The sequence below is a fragment of the Macaca thibetana genome, chromosome 18 (genome assembly GCF_024542745.1).
Source record: "Macaca thibetana thibetana isolate TM-01 chromosome 18, ASM2454274v1, whole genome shotgun sequence".
Classification (NCBI taxonomy): domain Eukaryota; kingdom Metazoa; phylum Chordata; class Mammalia; order Primates; family Cercopithecidae; genus Macaca; species Macaca thibetana.
Genome location: NC_065595.1, coordinates 57,591,212 through 57,608,074, shown reverse-complemented (window position 1 = coordinate 57,608,074; position 16,863 = coordinate 57,591,212). Strand labels below are relative to the sequence as shown.

Genomic DNA, 16,863 nt, shown 5'->3' with positions numbered 1-16,863 from the left:
CCATTCTCCTGCCTCCGCCTCCCGAGTAGCTGGGACTACAGGCGCCCGCCACCACACCCAGCTAATTTTTTGTATTTTTGATAGAGACAGGGTTTCACCGTGTTAGCCAGGATAGTCTCAATCTCCTGACTTCGTGATCCGCCCGCCTTGGCCTTCCAAAGTGCTGGGATTACACGTGTGAGCCACCTCGCCCTGCCATATCACTTTGATTTTTTAAGGTAAACTATACTTCATACTGATCGCTCTAACTCAGATTCAGGACCACAGGATATTTATGTAAATTCCTCTATCTTACATCTGTATTTACTTTCCCACCTACCAAAAATCCCACTTCTCAGTGCCACCAACATAATTCCTTAATTTATTTTATTCCACAATACACATAAAGCAGCTTCAGAATAATACCACCAATAACATAATTAATGAAAATAGTTTGAAAACTTTTTGTATGCTCTTTTGTCCTTAAAATATATTCTATTAGAAATGTACAGTCAAATCACTGTGTTGTTTTTTTTTTTAACTCATTTGGGATAATTATTTTTTGCATAATTATGCCACAAACTCAGTACCCAAGTTTATTTCGCCTTTGATTTTTTAGGAATTGGTTTTTTTTCTTTTCATATTTAATTATTGTAAAAGTATATAAAGTATAATGTATACTTTATACATTTTATATATAATGTATACTTTATACATTTTATATATATAATGTATATAAAATGTGTATAATGGACACAAAGTATGTACATTGTACCAGACTACAATACAAGTATATTCAGATAAATCTCACTTCTATTCTTGGCCTCTATATCTTATTACCTCCCTATCCCTATAGGTAATCATTTGTTTAAAATTTATGATTTTTCTTCTATCCTGAAAAATAGAAGCAAATACATGTGTATAGACATACTCTCCGTGACTCATATAGAATATTATATATACTTTTCTCTAATTTGCTTTTTTAGACGGAGTCTCACTCTGTCGCCAGGCTAGAATGCAGTGGCACCATCTCGGCTCACTGCAACCTCCACCTCCTCGATTCAAGCAGTTCTCCTGCCTCAGCCTCCCGAGTAGCTGAGACTACAGGCACACACCACCACGCCCAACTAATTTTTGTATTTTTAGTGGAGACGGGGTTTCACTATGTTGGTCAGGATGGTCTCAATCTCTTGACCTCATGATCCACCCACCTCAGCCTCCCAAAGTGCTGGGATTACAGGCATGAGCCACTGCTCCCATACTCTTCATTTCTTTTTAGCTCCATAGTACTTCATTATGTGACTCTACCATAGTTTATACCCTAGCAGTGGACACTTGGCCTGTTGACAGTTATGCCTAGTGTGCACGGTGCTGCAGTGAATAACCTTGCACATTCTCTTTTCATATTTTTGCCTGTAGATCATTGAGATAGATTCCTAGAAGTAGGACTGCAGAGTAAGAACTGTCATTTTCCAGGTGGCTCATGCCTATAATCCCAGCACTTTGGGCAGCTTTGGTGGAAGAATCACTTGAGCCCAGGAGTTTGAGACCAGCCTGGGCAACACAGTGAGACCCCGTCTCTACAAAAAATTAAAAATTAGCTATATGTGATGGTGTGTGCCTGTAGTCCCAGCTACTCAGGAAGCTTAGGTGAGAAGATCGCTTGAGCCCCGGAAGTCAAGGCAGCAGTAAGCTATGATCACACCACTGCACTCCATCCTGGGCAACGGAGTGAGACCCTGTCTCAAAAAAAAAAAAACCTGTCATTTTAAATGTTTCATATTAGAGGTTCACTAGTTTTTTAGAAAATATGTATGAGTAGCTTTATTTATTCTGAAGCAATTAGATAGCTGGAGAACAAGAGGTGAATGGAAGTGTGGGGATGGAGGCATGGGGATGCTAAAATTCTCAGAGTTACATGGTTGCTTTTCCCACTGAGAATACTAACACTGCAAACCTGGGAAGATCGATTGTGTAGCATCAGGGACAAGAAGCTTGTTTAAGTGATGCTTTGAGGTCTACTACAGATGCCATTCTACTAGGAGATTCCCTATGTCATGATAAGACACTATATATGTAGGGTAGTTAATATTCAGAGGAAAAGATATGGCCAAAATGTGATCTGCATAATCCTAGGATTCCATAAACTCTTTGAAAGAAAATAGAGTGGTGGCAATATTTTTTGTGTGTACTTTCTTGGTTTCCCTTTTCTAATTCACAGATCATACCAGAGTTGAGGGTTCTTAAGTTGAAACAAAAAAGGATTTATACTTAGAAGTAGAGTGACTAAAACTTTTCTTTTTGAGGGAAAGTGCTTACCAACTAGAGGGGCATGTGTGTGATCTTTTTATTACACTTCCATTTAAGGTATACTTTATATTTCACGGTTCTTTATTGCACTTTGCAATTACTGTGTTTTTTACAAATTGAAGGTATGTGGCAACCCTGTTTGAACAAATCTGTCAGTAGCATTTTTCCAACAACATGTGCTTACTTCATGTTTCTGTGTCACATTTTGGTAATTCTCACAATATTTCAAACTTTTTCATTATTATATCTGTTGGTGTTCTGTGATCAGTGATCCTTAATGCTTTTTTTTTTTTTTTTTTTTTTTAAGAGACGGAGTCTTGCTCTGTCGCCCAGGCTAGAGTGCAGTGGTGCAATCTCAGCTCACTGCAGACTCCGCCTCCCGGGTTCATGCCATTCTCCTGCCTCAGCCTCCTGAGTGGTTGGGACTACAGGTGCCCACCACCACGCCCAGCTAATTTTTTTGTATTTTTTTTAGTAGAGACGGGGTTTCACCACATTAGCCAGGATGGTGTTGATCTCCTGACCTCATGATCTGCCTGCCTAGGCCTCCCAAAGTTCTGGGGTTACAGGCATGAGCCACTGCGCTCAGCCTGATGCTATTATTATAATTGTTTGGGGGCGTCATGAACCATGTCCATACAAGACAGCGAATTCAATCAATGAATGCCATGTGTGTTCTGGCTGCTCCACCAACCAACCATTTTCCCATCTCTCCTCTTCTTGGGCCTCCCTATTCCCTGAGACACAACAACATTGAAATTAGGCCAGTTAAGAACCATGCAATGGAACTAGGCATGGTGGACTCATGCCTGTAATTCTAGAACTTTGGGAGGCTATGATGAGCAGATCTAGACCAGTCTGGGCAATATGGAAAAACCCCATCTCTACAAAAAATGCCAAAAAAATTAACTGAGCATGGTGGCACACACCTGTAGTTCCAACTATTGTACTGGGAGAGGCTGACGTAGGAGGATTGCTTGAGCCCAGGAAGTCGAAACTACAGTGAGCTGTGATCACGCCACTGTGCTCCAGCCTGGGAGATAAAGCGAGATGCTGTCTCAAAAACTAAAAACTATGATGCCCTCTAAGTATACATGTGAAAGGAAGAGTTGCACATCTCTTACCTTTAAATCAAATGCTACAAATGATTAAGTTTAATGAGGAAGACATTTCAAAAGCCAAGAGAGGTAAAAAGCTAGGCCTTTTACACCAGTCTGCCAAGTTGCAAATGCAAAGGAAAGTTCTTGAAGAAAATCACAAGTGCTACTCCAGTGAACACATCAATGGTAAGAAAGTGAAACAGACTTAATGCTGATATGGAGGAAGTTTCAGTGGTCTAGACTGAAGATCAAACCAGCCACCACATTCCTTTAAGCCAATGCCTAATCCAGAGCAAGCCTCTAACTCTCTTTAGTTTGAGGAAGCTGCAGAAGAAAAGTTTGAAACTAGCACAGGTTGGTTCATGAGGTTTAAGGAAGGAAGCCATGTCCATAATATAAAACTACAAAGCGACGGCCGGGCGCGGTGGCTCAAGCCTGTAATCCCAGCACTTTGGGAGGCCGAGACGGGTGGATCACGAGGTCAGGAGATCGAGACCATCCTGGCTAACACGGTGAAACCCCGTCTCTACTAAAAAATACAAAAAACTAGCCGGGCGAGGTGGCGGGCGCCTGTAGTCCCAGCTACTCAGGAGGCTGAGACAGGAGAATGGCCCGAACCCAGGAGGCGGAGCTTGCAGTGAGCTGAGATCCGGCCACTACACTCCAGCCTGGGCGACAGAGCGAGACTCCGTCTCAAAAAAAAAAAAAAAAAAAAAAAAAAAAAAAAAGCAAACAGAAAGTACTGATATAGAAGCGGTAGCAGCAAATTATCTAGAATATCTGGCTGAGATCAATGATGAACATGGCTGAACTAAACAACAGATTTTCAGTGTAGATGAAACAACCTTCTATTGGAAGAAGACGCCATCTATGACTTTGATAACTAGAGAGGAGAAACCAGTGCCTGGCTTCAGAGCTTCAAAGGACCGGTTGACTCTTGTTTGGGTTAATGCAGCTGTGACTTTAAGTTGAAGCCATTGCTCATTTACCATTCCGAAAATCCTAGGACCCTGAAGAATTATGCTAAATCTACTGTGCCTGTACTTTACAAATAGAACAACAAAACCTGGATGACAGCGCATCTGTTTACTGCACAGTTTACTAAATATTTTAAGCCTACTGATCAAAAAAACAAGATTTCTTTCGAAATATTGTAATCATCCAACGGTTTTTGTTGTTGTTTTGTTTTTTTTGAGACGGAGTGTCGCTCTGTCATCCAGGCTGGAGTGCAGTGGCACAATCTCGGCTCACTGCAAGCTCCGCCTCCTGGGTTCACGCCATTCTCCAGCCTCAGCCTCCCAAGTAGCTGGGACTACAGGCGCCCGCCACCTCGCCCGGCTAATTTTTTGTACTTTTAGTAGAGACAGGGTTTCGCCGTGTTAGCCAGGATGGTCTTGATCTCCTGACCTTGTGATCCGCCCGCCTTAGCCTCCTAAAGTGCTGGGATTACAGGCGTAAGCCCGGCCCCAATGGTTGTTTTTTTCTTTTTTTCCCACCATACAAAGAGCTGATTCACTGAGAGAGTGATATTATAGTAGAGAAAGAGTGTAATAATTGCAGAGCTAGTCAAGTGGGAGGACTGGAGTTGTTATTATTTAAATCACCTTCCCCCAAAATTTGGAAGCTATGGTTTTTTTTGTTTGTTTTTGTTTTTGTTTTTGAGACAGAGTCTCACTCTGTCGCCCAGGCTAGAATGCAGTGGCGCATTCTGCACTCGCTGCAACCTTTGCCTCCGGGGTTCAAGCTGTTCTTGTGCCTCAGCCTCCTGAGTAGCTGGAATTACAGGCCTGTGCCACGATGCCCGGCTAATTTTTGTATTTTTAATTAAGACGTAGCTTCGTCATGTTGGCCAGACTGGTCTCGAACTCCTGACCTCAAGTGAGGCACTGTGCCCATCCAGCTTTATTCTTTCTGCTCAGGATTGCTTTTGCTATTGCTATGTCTTTACTGGTTTCATACTAGTTTTAGGATTCTCTTTTATATTTCTATGAAAGCCTGGGCATGGTGGCTGACGCCTGTAATCCTAGCCCTTTGGGAGGCTGAGGTGGGCAGATCAACTGAGGTTAGGAGTTCAAGAGAAACCTGGCCAACATGGTGAAACCCTGTCTATACTAAAATAAAAAAAATTAGCTGGGCGTGGTGGCACAAGCCTGTAATCCCGCTACTCAGAAGGCTGAGGCACAAGAATCACTTGAACGCGGGAGGTGGAGGTTGCAGTGAACCAAGATCATGCCATTGAACTCCAGCCTGGTCAACAGAGCGAGACTGTCTCTAAATAAATATTTCTGTGAAGAACATTATTGGTATTTTGATGGGGATTATACTGAATTTCCAGATCACTTTGGATAGTAAATAGTTTTATTTTTTTTAGTTAGAAAAAAAATACCCATAAAAATACTTGGTGTATTTAAGGTAAGCACTTAATAAGTATTTGATGAAGCAATATTTTTCTAACATACTGAATAAGCATTTCAAATAAAATGAATGAATGTTTTGGGGATTATTTCTCCTCTGAACTCTAAGCTTTGTTAATTTAATTCATTTTTTCCCCCAGAGAGACTAGCTTGCAAAATTTTCCTCATATTGAGGTGGTTCGGAAAAAAGAGGAGAGAAGAAAACTGCTTGGGCACACATGTAAGGAATGTGAAATTGTAAGTACTAATGTAGATACTAATTTTTTTTAAGTATGACTTTATAGATAATAAATGCATGATTTTAAAATCACATATACAAACCATATTTGTTATAGCAACCTCTTATTTGAGCCAGGCATAACAGAAGGAATAAGGAGTAGTCTGGGTTGGGTGCGGTGGCTCATGCTTCTAATCTCAGCATTTTGGGAGGCCGAGGAGGGCAGATCACTTGAGGCCAGAAGATCGAGACCAGCCTCGCCAACATGGCGAAACCCCACCACTACTAAAAAATACAAAAATTAGCTGGGTGTGGTGGTGCACACCTGTAATTCCAGCTACTCAGGAGGCTGAGGCATGAGAATTGCTTGAACCTGGGAGGCGGAGATTGCAACACTGCACTCCAGCCTGGGTGACAGAGCGAGACTGTCTCCAAAAAAAAAAAAGTATTCTGGCTGTGACCTGAGAGATATAAACAGATGAAAAACCCTCAGTTTCTCTTAGATTACATGAGTCTGGGGCATAAGCCCTAGTTCTTATGGCCAGCTTAAGACATTCATGCCATTTTTCTGTATTTGCATTATTTCTTGCCCCTTGTGTTATGTTATAGCAAATGCTCCTATACATATACTATTTAGGGAAACCTTTGGTAGTAGTCCGAGGAGGGTGAATCACCTGAGGTCAGAAGTTCAAGACCAGCCTAGTCAACTTGGTGAAACCCCGTCTCTACTAAATTACAAAAATTAGCTGGGCATGGTGGCAGTTGCCTGTAATCCCACTACTTAGGAGGCTGAGGCAGGAGAATTGCTTGAACCCCAGAAGTGGAGGTTGCGGTAAGCTGAGATCGTGCCATTGTGCTCTAGCCTGGGCAACAAGAGTGAAACTTCGTCTCAAAAAAAAGCATTATTTTCACCAGCATTCTCAGGAAATTAGGTATACTCTTAATTTTTTTTAAATAATTGGTACCACCAATGTAAGTTCCTTTTTTTTTTTTTTTCTTTTTTTTTTTTTTTTTTTTTTGAGACGGAGTCTTGCCCTGTTGCCCAGGCTGGAGTGCAGTGGCACGATCTTGGCTCACTGCAACCTCCACCTCCCAGGTTCAAGCAATTCTCCTGCCTCAGCTTCCCAAGTAGCTGGGATTACAGGTACCCCCCACCATGCATGGATATTTTGTATTTTTAGTAGATACAGGGTTACACTATTTGGCCAGGCTGGTCTCGAACTCCTAACCTCAATTGATCCAGCCACCTTGGCCTCCCAAAGTTCTGGGATTACAGATCGGAGCCACCGTGGCCGGCCAAGTTCTTTTTTTCTTTCTTTTTTTTTTTTTTTTGAGACGGTGTTTTGTTGTTGTTGCCTAGGCTAGAGTGCAGTGGCTTGATCTCAGCTCACCACAACCTCCACTTCCCGGCTTCAAACGATTCTCCTGCCTCTGCCTCCGCCTCCCGAGTAGCTGGGATTACAGGCATGCACCACCATGCCCGGCTAATTTTGTGTTTTTAGTAGAGACTGGTCCATTTTGGCCAGGCTGGCCTCGAACTCCCAACCTCAGGTGATCCGCCCACCTCGGCCTCCTAAAGTACTGGGATTACTGGTGTGAGTCACCGCACCAAACATTTTTCTTCCTAAACAAGGTACAATGAATAAACAGTTAAACACTTACATTTTTCCTTTTATACATTGGCTGTCTTGGATGTTGAAGTAGCTGGTACAGACATCCCTTTGTATCTGTGGAAAACTGGCTTCAGGACCTACTGTGGATACCAAAATCACAGATGCTCAAGTCCCTGATATAAAATGACATAGTGTTTGCCTATAACCATGCACATTCTTTCATTATGCTTTAAATTACCTCTAATAACTTATAATCCCTATTACAATGTAAATGCTATATAAATAGTTGTTATACTGTATTGCATAGGGAATGACAAGAAAAATAGTCTGTACATGTTTAATACAGATGCAGGGTTTTTTCCTGAATATTTTCGATCCATGGCTGGTTGAATCCATGAATGTAGAACCCAAGGATATGAAGGGCCAACTGTACTGATTGTCCTTTTACTAAATAGTCCCAGGCAGGTTGTTTTGACCTGGAACATGCTGTTTTTATTTCTTCCCTTTTTGTCCATTAGCTCTCAGATGCCTGCCTTCAGCAATTTACTTCCCCTTTTAAATTTCCTTTTTAACCTATGGGCTAGAAAATTTGATAACCAAGCACATTAAAATTATATGTGAAAGTGTGACTAGATTGTAATGCAGGTAAGCATTGGGTAAAAATATGCTCTTATGTACTAACAATGGGGATCACTATTTGAAAAGCAGTTTGGCAATACAAGCAAAAGCCCATAATGTGAGTTTGTGAGTTTTCATTACACAAATTCAATATATCATGATTTCTTAAAGAATATGGTCCGCATTAAGTAAATCTCTGATTTTTAGTTATATACATAATTCTATGATCTAGAACTAATCCTACTAGTTAGAAAAAAGCTACTTTGATAGAAAAGCTGTTAAGTTGCATTCATTCTCAATAATCATTTCCCGTGCTTTTTGTTATCCAATCTCTGCAAAACATTATTGTGTACATTTTCGTTTTTCTAGTTAATTTACGTAGGAGGGTGAATCTGTTCTGTTACTCAATCATAAACAGAAGTGGAAGTGCCAGTCCCATGTACTTAAATACTAACTACAAGCTTGCGTTCTTAAATGTATCCCATTGCCTATTCTACAAGTTGAATGTGCAATACTCATGTGGATCTACAATAGTGATCTCAAATTTCACATGTCCAAAAACAAACATACAATATCTGCTCTCAATTCCCAGACCTCACCGCTGAGTCTCCTATATGTCCTGAGATCTTGTAGTTATTCACTACTTTTTTATTTCACGTCTCAATAACTTACATATCAACAAACCCCATTGATTCGTTGATTCTTCCTTCAAAATATATCCCATATCAGGCCGGGCGCAGTGGCTCAAGCCTGTAATCCCAGCACTTTGGGAAGCCAAGACGGGCGGATCACAAGATCAGGAGATCGAGACCATCCTGGCTAACACGGTGAAACCCCGTCTCTACTAAAAAATACAAAAAAAAAAAACTAGCCGGGCGAGGTGGCAGGCACCTGTAGTCCCAGCTATTCGGGAGGCTGAGGCAGGAGAATGGCGTAAACCCGGGAGGCGGAGCTTGCAGTGAGCCGAGATCCGGCCATTGCACTCCAGCCTGGGCGACAGAGCGAGACTCCGTCTCAAAAATATATATATATCTCTATATATATATCCCATATCCATCCACTTACTGTCACCACCACTAATGCCCTGGACCAAGGCAACATTTTTATTTATTTATTTATTTATTTTTGAGATGGAGTCTCGCTCTGTTGCCCAGGCTGGAGCACAGTGGCACCATCTCAGCTCACTGCAAGCTCTGCCTCCTGGGTTCACGCCATTTTCCCACCTTAGCTTCCCAAGTAGCTGGGACTACAGGCACCCGCCACCACGCCTGACTAATTTTTTTGTATTTTCAATAGAGACGGGGTTTCACTATCTTAGCCAGGATGGTCTCAATCTCCTGACCTTGTGAAACGCCCACCTCGGCCTCCCAAAGTGTTGGGATTACAGGCGTGAGCCACTGCACCCAGCCAACATTTTATAATTGTAATAGCTTCTAAGTGCTCTCCTGGTCATTTTTTTTTTTTTTTTTACTCTAAAACTTTTATTTTGACTGGGCACACTGGCTCACGCCTCTAATTCCAGCACTTTGGGAGGCTGAGGCGGGTGGATCACCTGAGGTCAGGAGTTCAATACCAGCCTGGCCAACATTGTAAAACCCTGTCTCTACTAATAATACAAATATTAGCTGGATGTGGTGGTGCATGCCTGTAATCCCAGCTACTCGGGAGGCTGAGGCAGGAGAATCGCTTGAACCCAGGAGGCAGAGGTTGCAGTGAGCTGAGATCGCTCCATTGCACTCCAACCTAGGCGACAAGAGCGAAACTCCATCTCAAAAAAATAAATAAACATTTATTTTTTTAGAGCAGTTACAGGTTCACAGCAAAGTTGTACAGAAAGTACAGAGTTTCCATGTACTTCTGTCCTCATTCTCTTTTACTTTTCATTCTTGTCTCTTAACAATGTACTTTCAGCTCAGCAATGAATGGCCTTTTTTTAGAATGAAAGTTAAATCATGTCATTCCCAAAATCCTTCAGTGTCCTCCCATCCCTCTAAGAAAAAGAATCTAAAGTCCTTATCAAGGACAACAAATTCTGGCACTGCACTTCCTCTCTGATTTCCTGTTCTACCACTAACCCATTTGCTTGCCGTCTTACAACTGCACTGACCGACTACTCTTTCTCAAGTATGTTTTAATTCAGTGGCAGTGTTTTTTCCAGTAATCCCTGATTCTCTAAGGTCATCTCATCCCAAAGCCCAGACTAAGGTAACAAAGGCTTAAACTTAGGGCAGTGAGAATGATGAAAAAGATACCTGAATAAAGTTATTTCACGCTCTTTAAAGCCTTTAATCTATGTAAAATAGAAATGTATTAAAAGCTTTTACTTCAAACTTAAATTCTAGTTTTAAGTCTGTCACTTTCAATAGGTGATATCTTTAGCAAATTACCACTTTCATTTTCAGTTTCTCAAGTGTAAAGTGAAGGAATTGGCTGGATTAGATATGTGATTCTGGGTGGCTCATGCCTATAATCCCGGCACTTTGGGAGGCTGAAACAGGTGGATTACTTGAGGTCAGGAGTTCGAGACCAGCCTGGCTAACATATAGTAAAAATCCGTCTCTACTAAAAATACAAAATTAGCTGTGCATGGTGGCACATGCCTGTAGTCCCAGCTAATTGGGAAACTGAGGCAAGAGAATCACTTGAACACAGGAGTGGGAGGTTGCAGCGAGCCAAGATCGTGTCACTGCACCCCAGCCTGGGTGACAGAGTAAGAGTTTGTCTCTCAAAAAAAAAAAAAAAAGTGATTCTGTCCATCTATGTTCTATTAAACCTTATACTACTGCTTTGTTTTCATTAGGTCTAGGCCTTAAAAACCTGTACAATTTTTACATATAATTTTATCCTTGTGTGCATGAAGTTCAAGTTCTTTGTTTTCACAGTTGCCAAAAAATAGTATGCTTTTGATCCTAACTGAAACCTTAAAGGGAGAACTCATGGAGCCTACAACATTCAGATCTAAATTATTTTTTAAAACCGTAGAGATCGGAAAATTACCTTGAAACACACATTATATTCAGATAACAATTAAGAAACATGTAGACCTCTGAATTTTTGTTACTGGCCTAATAAGGATAAAGACTTTCTACCAGTGTATAAATCCGCTGTATCACTAAGCACACTGTCAAGTTCAACTGGCTTTTTTTTTTTTTTCACTGCAAGACTTTGTTGATGAAGGAAGCACTTTATTGGTTTACATTGTGATACAAGCTCCTTTTCTCATCAGTGAAGCAGGCACTTCACAGACCAACATCAGTACTGTCTGTAAGAATTAATTACTAATAGTATCATCAGTGAGGATTAAGTTTCCTTAGAATGCTGAATATCTTAGTAAATGGCTTTTTTAGCTTCTAGTTTATAATCAATAAGCATAACACTCCATTTATTATTCTTCAGTGAAAAAACTTACCAGTTTTTATTGTTAGTATTATGCAGATATGCCAGCAGAAGAAAGAGAAAAGAAGTTGGCTTCCTGCTCAAGACACCGATTCCGCTACATTCCACCCAACACACCAGAGAATTTTTGGGAAGTTGGTTTTCCTTCCACTCAGACTTGTATGGAAAGAGGTGAGAGTATAGATTGTAACATTTTATAATTAATTTTTTTAAATACTTGGCCAGGCACAGTGGCTCATGCCTATAATCCCAACACTTTGGCAGGCCAAGGCAGGTGGATCACCTGAGGTCAGGAGCTAAAGACCAGCCTGGCCAACATGGTGAAGTCCCATCTCTACTAAAATACAAAAAATTAGCCAGGCATGGTGGCACACGCCTGTAGTCCCAGCTACTCGGGAGGCTGAGGCAAGTGAATCGCTTGAACATAGGAGATGGAGGTTGCAGTGAGCCAAGATTGTGCCATTGCACTCCAGCCTGGGCGACAGAGCAAGACTCTGTCTCAAAAATAAAATAAAATAAGATAATAAAATAAAATACTGTATATGCCCAAATGTGATCATGCACCTTTTTTTCTATGGTTTCTTTACCTTTTCTGCAGGTTGGGTGCTAGTTTTGTGACATAAAAACATTCCTAAACATAAAAGGACTCTTCAGTAATTTAGTTGGAATTAGAGATTGGTTATATCACTTTAATGTGATTGTGCTTATATTATTCTGCTTTACCAAATTTCAAAAAACAATTTCTCTTTTATTCTATCATCAAAATGATTTTTTTTTTTTTTTTTTTTAAATATAGGGCCTCACTCTGTCACCCAGGCTGGAGTGCAGTGGCATGCACAGTCATGGCTCACTGATGCCTCCAACTTATGGACTCAAACTATCCTTCTATCTCAGCCTTCCAGGTAGCGAGGACTACAGGCATGTGCCACCACACCCAGCACTTTTTTGTTTTGTTTTTCGCTAGAGACAGGGTCTCACTATGTTGCCCAGGCTGGTCTGGAACTCCTGGCCTCAAGTGGTCCTCCTGCCTTGACCTCCCAAAACGCTGGGATTGCAGCCATGAGCCACTGCACCCAGCCAAAATGACTTTAAATAAAATAAATAACCTAACAAAAACTACCAGCAAAGTTATATTTAAAAAGAGAGAATCTTTTTAAATCTCCTGCTATGAATTTTGGATTTTTAAACCTCACTTATCCATAATGCTATATGTTTATAAATGGTATCTGAATTAAAAAGATGTTTATTTGTTAGGTGTTGACATGCAACTAGCTTGTTTAGATATGACACTTACATTTAATATAATTTGAGAATATATTCAGCTTTTAGGCTGTTAATAAAAGGTCAAGAGTAGTAATTTTTGTTCTGTCTCACCAGCAGCATAATGCTAAAAAATATAGATCCACACTTTTCTGGTTTTATATTTTCTACCAAAGTTAAGTTAGTTGGGTATGTGATCTGAAGTCTTCATGTCATATAACTTTCTTTGGGGTAGCATACTCCCATTTCTGTGCTCAAGCTAGGATTATTAATCTGGACATTACCACTGTTCCAGGCATATAGTAATTCATAGTCACTAAGGTCTAAACTTCATTGTAATCATTGGTTTAAATGAAATGAAAAGCTCGAGTCCTTAGCCTTAAAAGAGCTATTTAATTAAGCAGGGTCCATTTCACAGACCCTTTGTTGTGAAAATATCATTCCAGAGGAGCTCATAGAGCATTTAATAGCTAGTTTTTATGAAGGGGCTTTTTTTTTTTTTGAGATGGAGTCTCACTGCAAGGCCCAGGCTGGAGTGCAGTGGCATGATCTCAGCTCGCTGCAACCTCCACCTCCCAGGTTCAAGCAATTTTCCTGCCTCAGCCTCTTGAATAGCTGGGACTACAGGCACACGCAACCACACCCAGCTTTTTTTTCTTTGTATTTTTAGTAGAGATGGGGTTTCACCATTCCGGCCAGGCTTGTCTCGAACTCCTGACCTCAAGTGATCCACCCGCCTTGGCCTCCCAAAGTACTGGGATTACAGGCTCGAGCCACCATGCCCGGCCTGAAGGGGCCTCTTTAACTAAGTATTTTATTCTCTACATGATTGTATTCTTAGACTTTTTTTGTATGTGGCACATATAGTTCAAAACTCATTTGTTATTAAATGAATGTTGGTACAGACATTCAATCAGACATTCTCTTTAATAAGACAATATACTCTTAGTTTTATGAAGAATTTTAATTCAAAATCATCCTTAAACATAAGAACTAAATATTCGCATTACATATGTACAGTTTATATATATATATAAATTAAACGCATTACATATGTACAGTTTATATATACCAAGTATACTTGAATGAAGCTGTTTAGAAAAAAGCCACAAGAGAGGAAGAATATTAGCTAAGCAGGGACTTATCTGACCTCTTTATTATTTTTTGCTATTTTCTCCATGGTCCAAAGACTACCCAGGTGCAGACTAAGTCTTACCTTTTGGTTTAAAATACTGAGTTTTAGCTGTTCCAGAGGCCATTAGTTATCTCAGTTGATCGTTCAGTTACAGATCAAACTCCTTCTTTTACTCTTTCCCTTTGTTCTCACTACTGTACCTGACTTGTCTTAAAAAAAAAATAGTTTTATGAAAACGGGATGTGTCTTCTGGTATGTGATTGAAAAGTATAGTAGTGTTTAGAATATTTATGATTTGACTTTTTAATTAATTAGTAGCCCTCAGGCTTTAGGCCTGTGTTTGTCAGTTATAGATAAACATCTAAAATTTTTACCCACTAGAAGAAAAACTAGCATTAAATAAATGTCAGATGATAAAATTATACCACCTAGAATTTCATTTCAGCCTTGCCATCTTATGGAAACTGTTCTCAGCTGGGCACAGTGTCTCACACCTGTAATCCCAGCACTTTGGGAGGCCAAGATGGGAGGATCCATTGAGCCCAGGAGTTCAAGACCAGCCGTGGCAGCAGAGTGAGACCCTGGGTCTAGACAAAATAAATAATAAGGCCGGGCGCGGTGGCTCAAGCCTGTAATCCCAGCACTTTGGGAGGCCGAGATGGGCGGATCACGAGGTCAGGAGATCGAGACCATCCTGGCTAACCCGGTGAAACCCCGTCTCTACTAAAAAAAAAAAAAAAAAAATAAAAAAAAAAAAAAAAAACTAGCCGGGCGAGGTGGTGGGCGCCTGTAGTCCCAGCTACTCGGGAGGCTGAGGCAGGAGAATGGCGTAAACCCGGGAGGCGGAGCTTGCAGTGAGCTGAGATCCGGCCACTGCACTCCAGGCTGGGGGACAGAGCGAGACTCCGTCTCAAAAAAATAAATAAATAAATAAATAATAAAATTAGCCAGGTATGATGGCACATGCCTGTGGTCCCAGCGGCTGAGATGGAAGGATTGCTTGAGCCCTGGAGGTGGAGGCTGCAGTGAGCCTTGATTGCACCACTACACTCCAGCCTGGGCAACAGAGCAAGACCCTGTTTCAAAAAAACAATTAATTTAATTTAATTTTGAAAAGCAGCTGTTCTCAATGAAGAGTTCTGATGATTTAACTGCACAAGGAGAGAGAGACCTTCTTCACTTTTGGAGAAGCTCCAGATGTTTAACGGTAGGATAGTTTTTCCAAAAGATGCAAACTCTCTTGACAGCTTTCACTGTATTTCTGCTTTCCCCATTATTAAGCTAGATTGAGTCACCTTTGACGTGATATCTCACTGCCTGGTCACCAGATAGAATCAGTCTGGATAGAGCCTGTGATTGCACCCCTATGCGTATGGCAGAGCAAATACTTCCCCTGAAAATTACATGTTTAGAGACACCTTAGGAGATCTAATAGTCTGAATGGTATAGAGGGATTGTCATCTATTGAAATAGCTACTGTAAAAAGTGTTTTTGATAAGTACCTGAAATTTATAGTAGAGTTCATGTTGAGCACTTTGTCCCCCTTTGCAACTACCTATAGGAGGCAGAATAGGAAAGTTTAAGAATTCTGGTTCTGGAATAAGAAAGAGCTTGGGCCAGGTCCCAGCTCCTCTACTTGCTAGCTTTGTGAACTTGAACAAGTAATTTAACTTCCTTGGGTCTCTATTACCTCATCTGTGAAACAGGTATAGTAGAAACTATTTCAAACGAATGTGAGTTATATGAGATGATGTATGCAACCATTTGGTAAATGTTTACTGCTGTCATTATTATAAATGAGGAAACATGCTAAATAGTGAGATCAATTATCAGCATCACAAAGCTAATGATCAGAATTATATAAACTTACAAAGCATGAAATAAGAAACGTTTACTAGGTATAAGCTGAAAGAAATACATGTTGCACATACAGTCTTCTAAGTTTATGATTTGTTTTTAAGGTTATATTAAGGAAGATCTTGATCCTTGTCCTCGCCCAAAAAGACGTCAGCCTTACAACGCAATATTTTCTCCAAAAGGCAAGGAGCAGAAGACATAGACGTTGAAACAGAAACAATAGGATGGAGCAGTTTTTTCCTTCTTATTTATACTTAAAGTTGGTATTAAACATTGGTTTTTTGATCTTCTATAAATGGATTTATAAATCAGTTTTCTATTGAAAATGTTTGCGATATTTTGCTTTTGCACCTTTAAAACAATAAGGCGCTTTCATTTTGCACTCTAACTTAAGAGTTTTTATTTACTTTATGTAGTGATACCTAATACAATTTTGAAAATACGATAGTTGTAGTCTGATTTGTTGCCTTTCAGTTCTTTTCTTTTTACTTCATCTTCCCTTGGTATTTACATTGAGCAGTGACTTCATTTTAATCATTACAGATTTTTCTTAATCAGTTGCTCTTCTCTAGGTCATACCAGTGTCTAGCATTTAAGTCTTTTTTTTTTTTTAAACAAAAAAGAAAGGCTATATTTTAATAGTTTTTTAAAACTCTCCAGCTTTTGTTGAATTGGGATCAGGTACTATACTGTCATAAATTCCTTTCAAGGTGACCACAAATACCGACTTTTTTTCCTTTCCCATGTACTGTAAACATTATTCTCTGATCTGGTCCTAATTTTCCAGCTCTTCACATGTTTTCTTTTCATCATGCTTTCTTCCCCCCACCCCGAGAAGGAGTCTCGCTCTGTTGCCAGGCTGGAGTGCAGTGGCACAATCTCAGCCCACTGCCACCTCCGCCTCCCGGGTTCAAGTGATTCTCCTGCCTCAGCCTCCCAAGTAGCTGGGACTAACAGGCACGCA

General features: G+C 40.5%; 1 protein-coding gene across 6 annotated transcripts in view; it reads left to right on the top strand.

Moving 5' to 3' along the window:
- Nucleotides 1-16,342, top strand: part of RBBP8 (RB binding protein 8, endonuclease) — a 118,229-nt gene extending 101,887 nt beyond the window's left edge. For all 6 annotated transcript variants that reach the window (XM_050768075.1, XM_050768074.1, XM_050768073.1 and 3 more), the window contains 3 exons: nt 5,944-6,040; nt 11,677-11,818; nt 16,004-16,342. In XM_050768075.1, the coding sequence (XP_050624032.1) occupies nt 5,944-6,040; nt 11,677-11,818; nt 16,004-16,101 (337 nt within the window). In that variant the 3' untranslated portion in view covers nt 16,102-16,342. The remainder of the gene's footprint in view (nt 1-5,943; nt 6,041-11,676; nt 11,819-16,003) is intronic.
- Nucleotides 16,343-16,863: the final 521 nt, after the last annotated feature.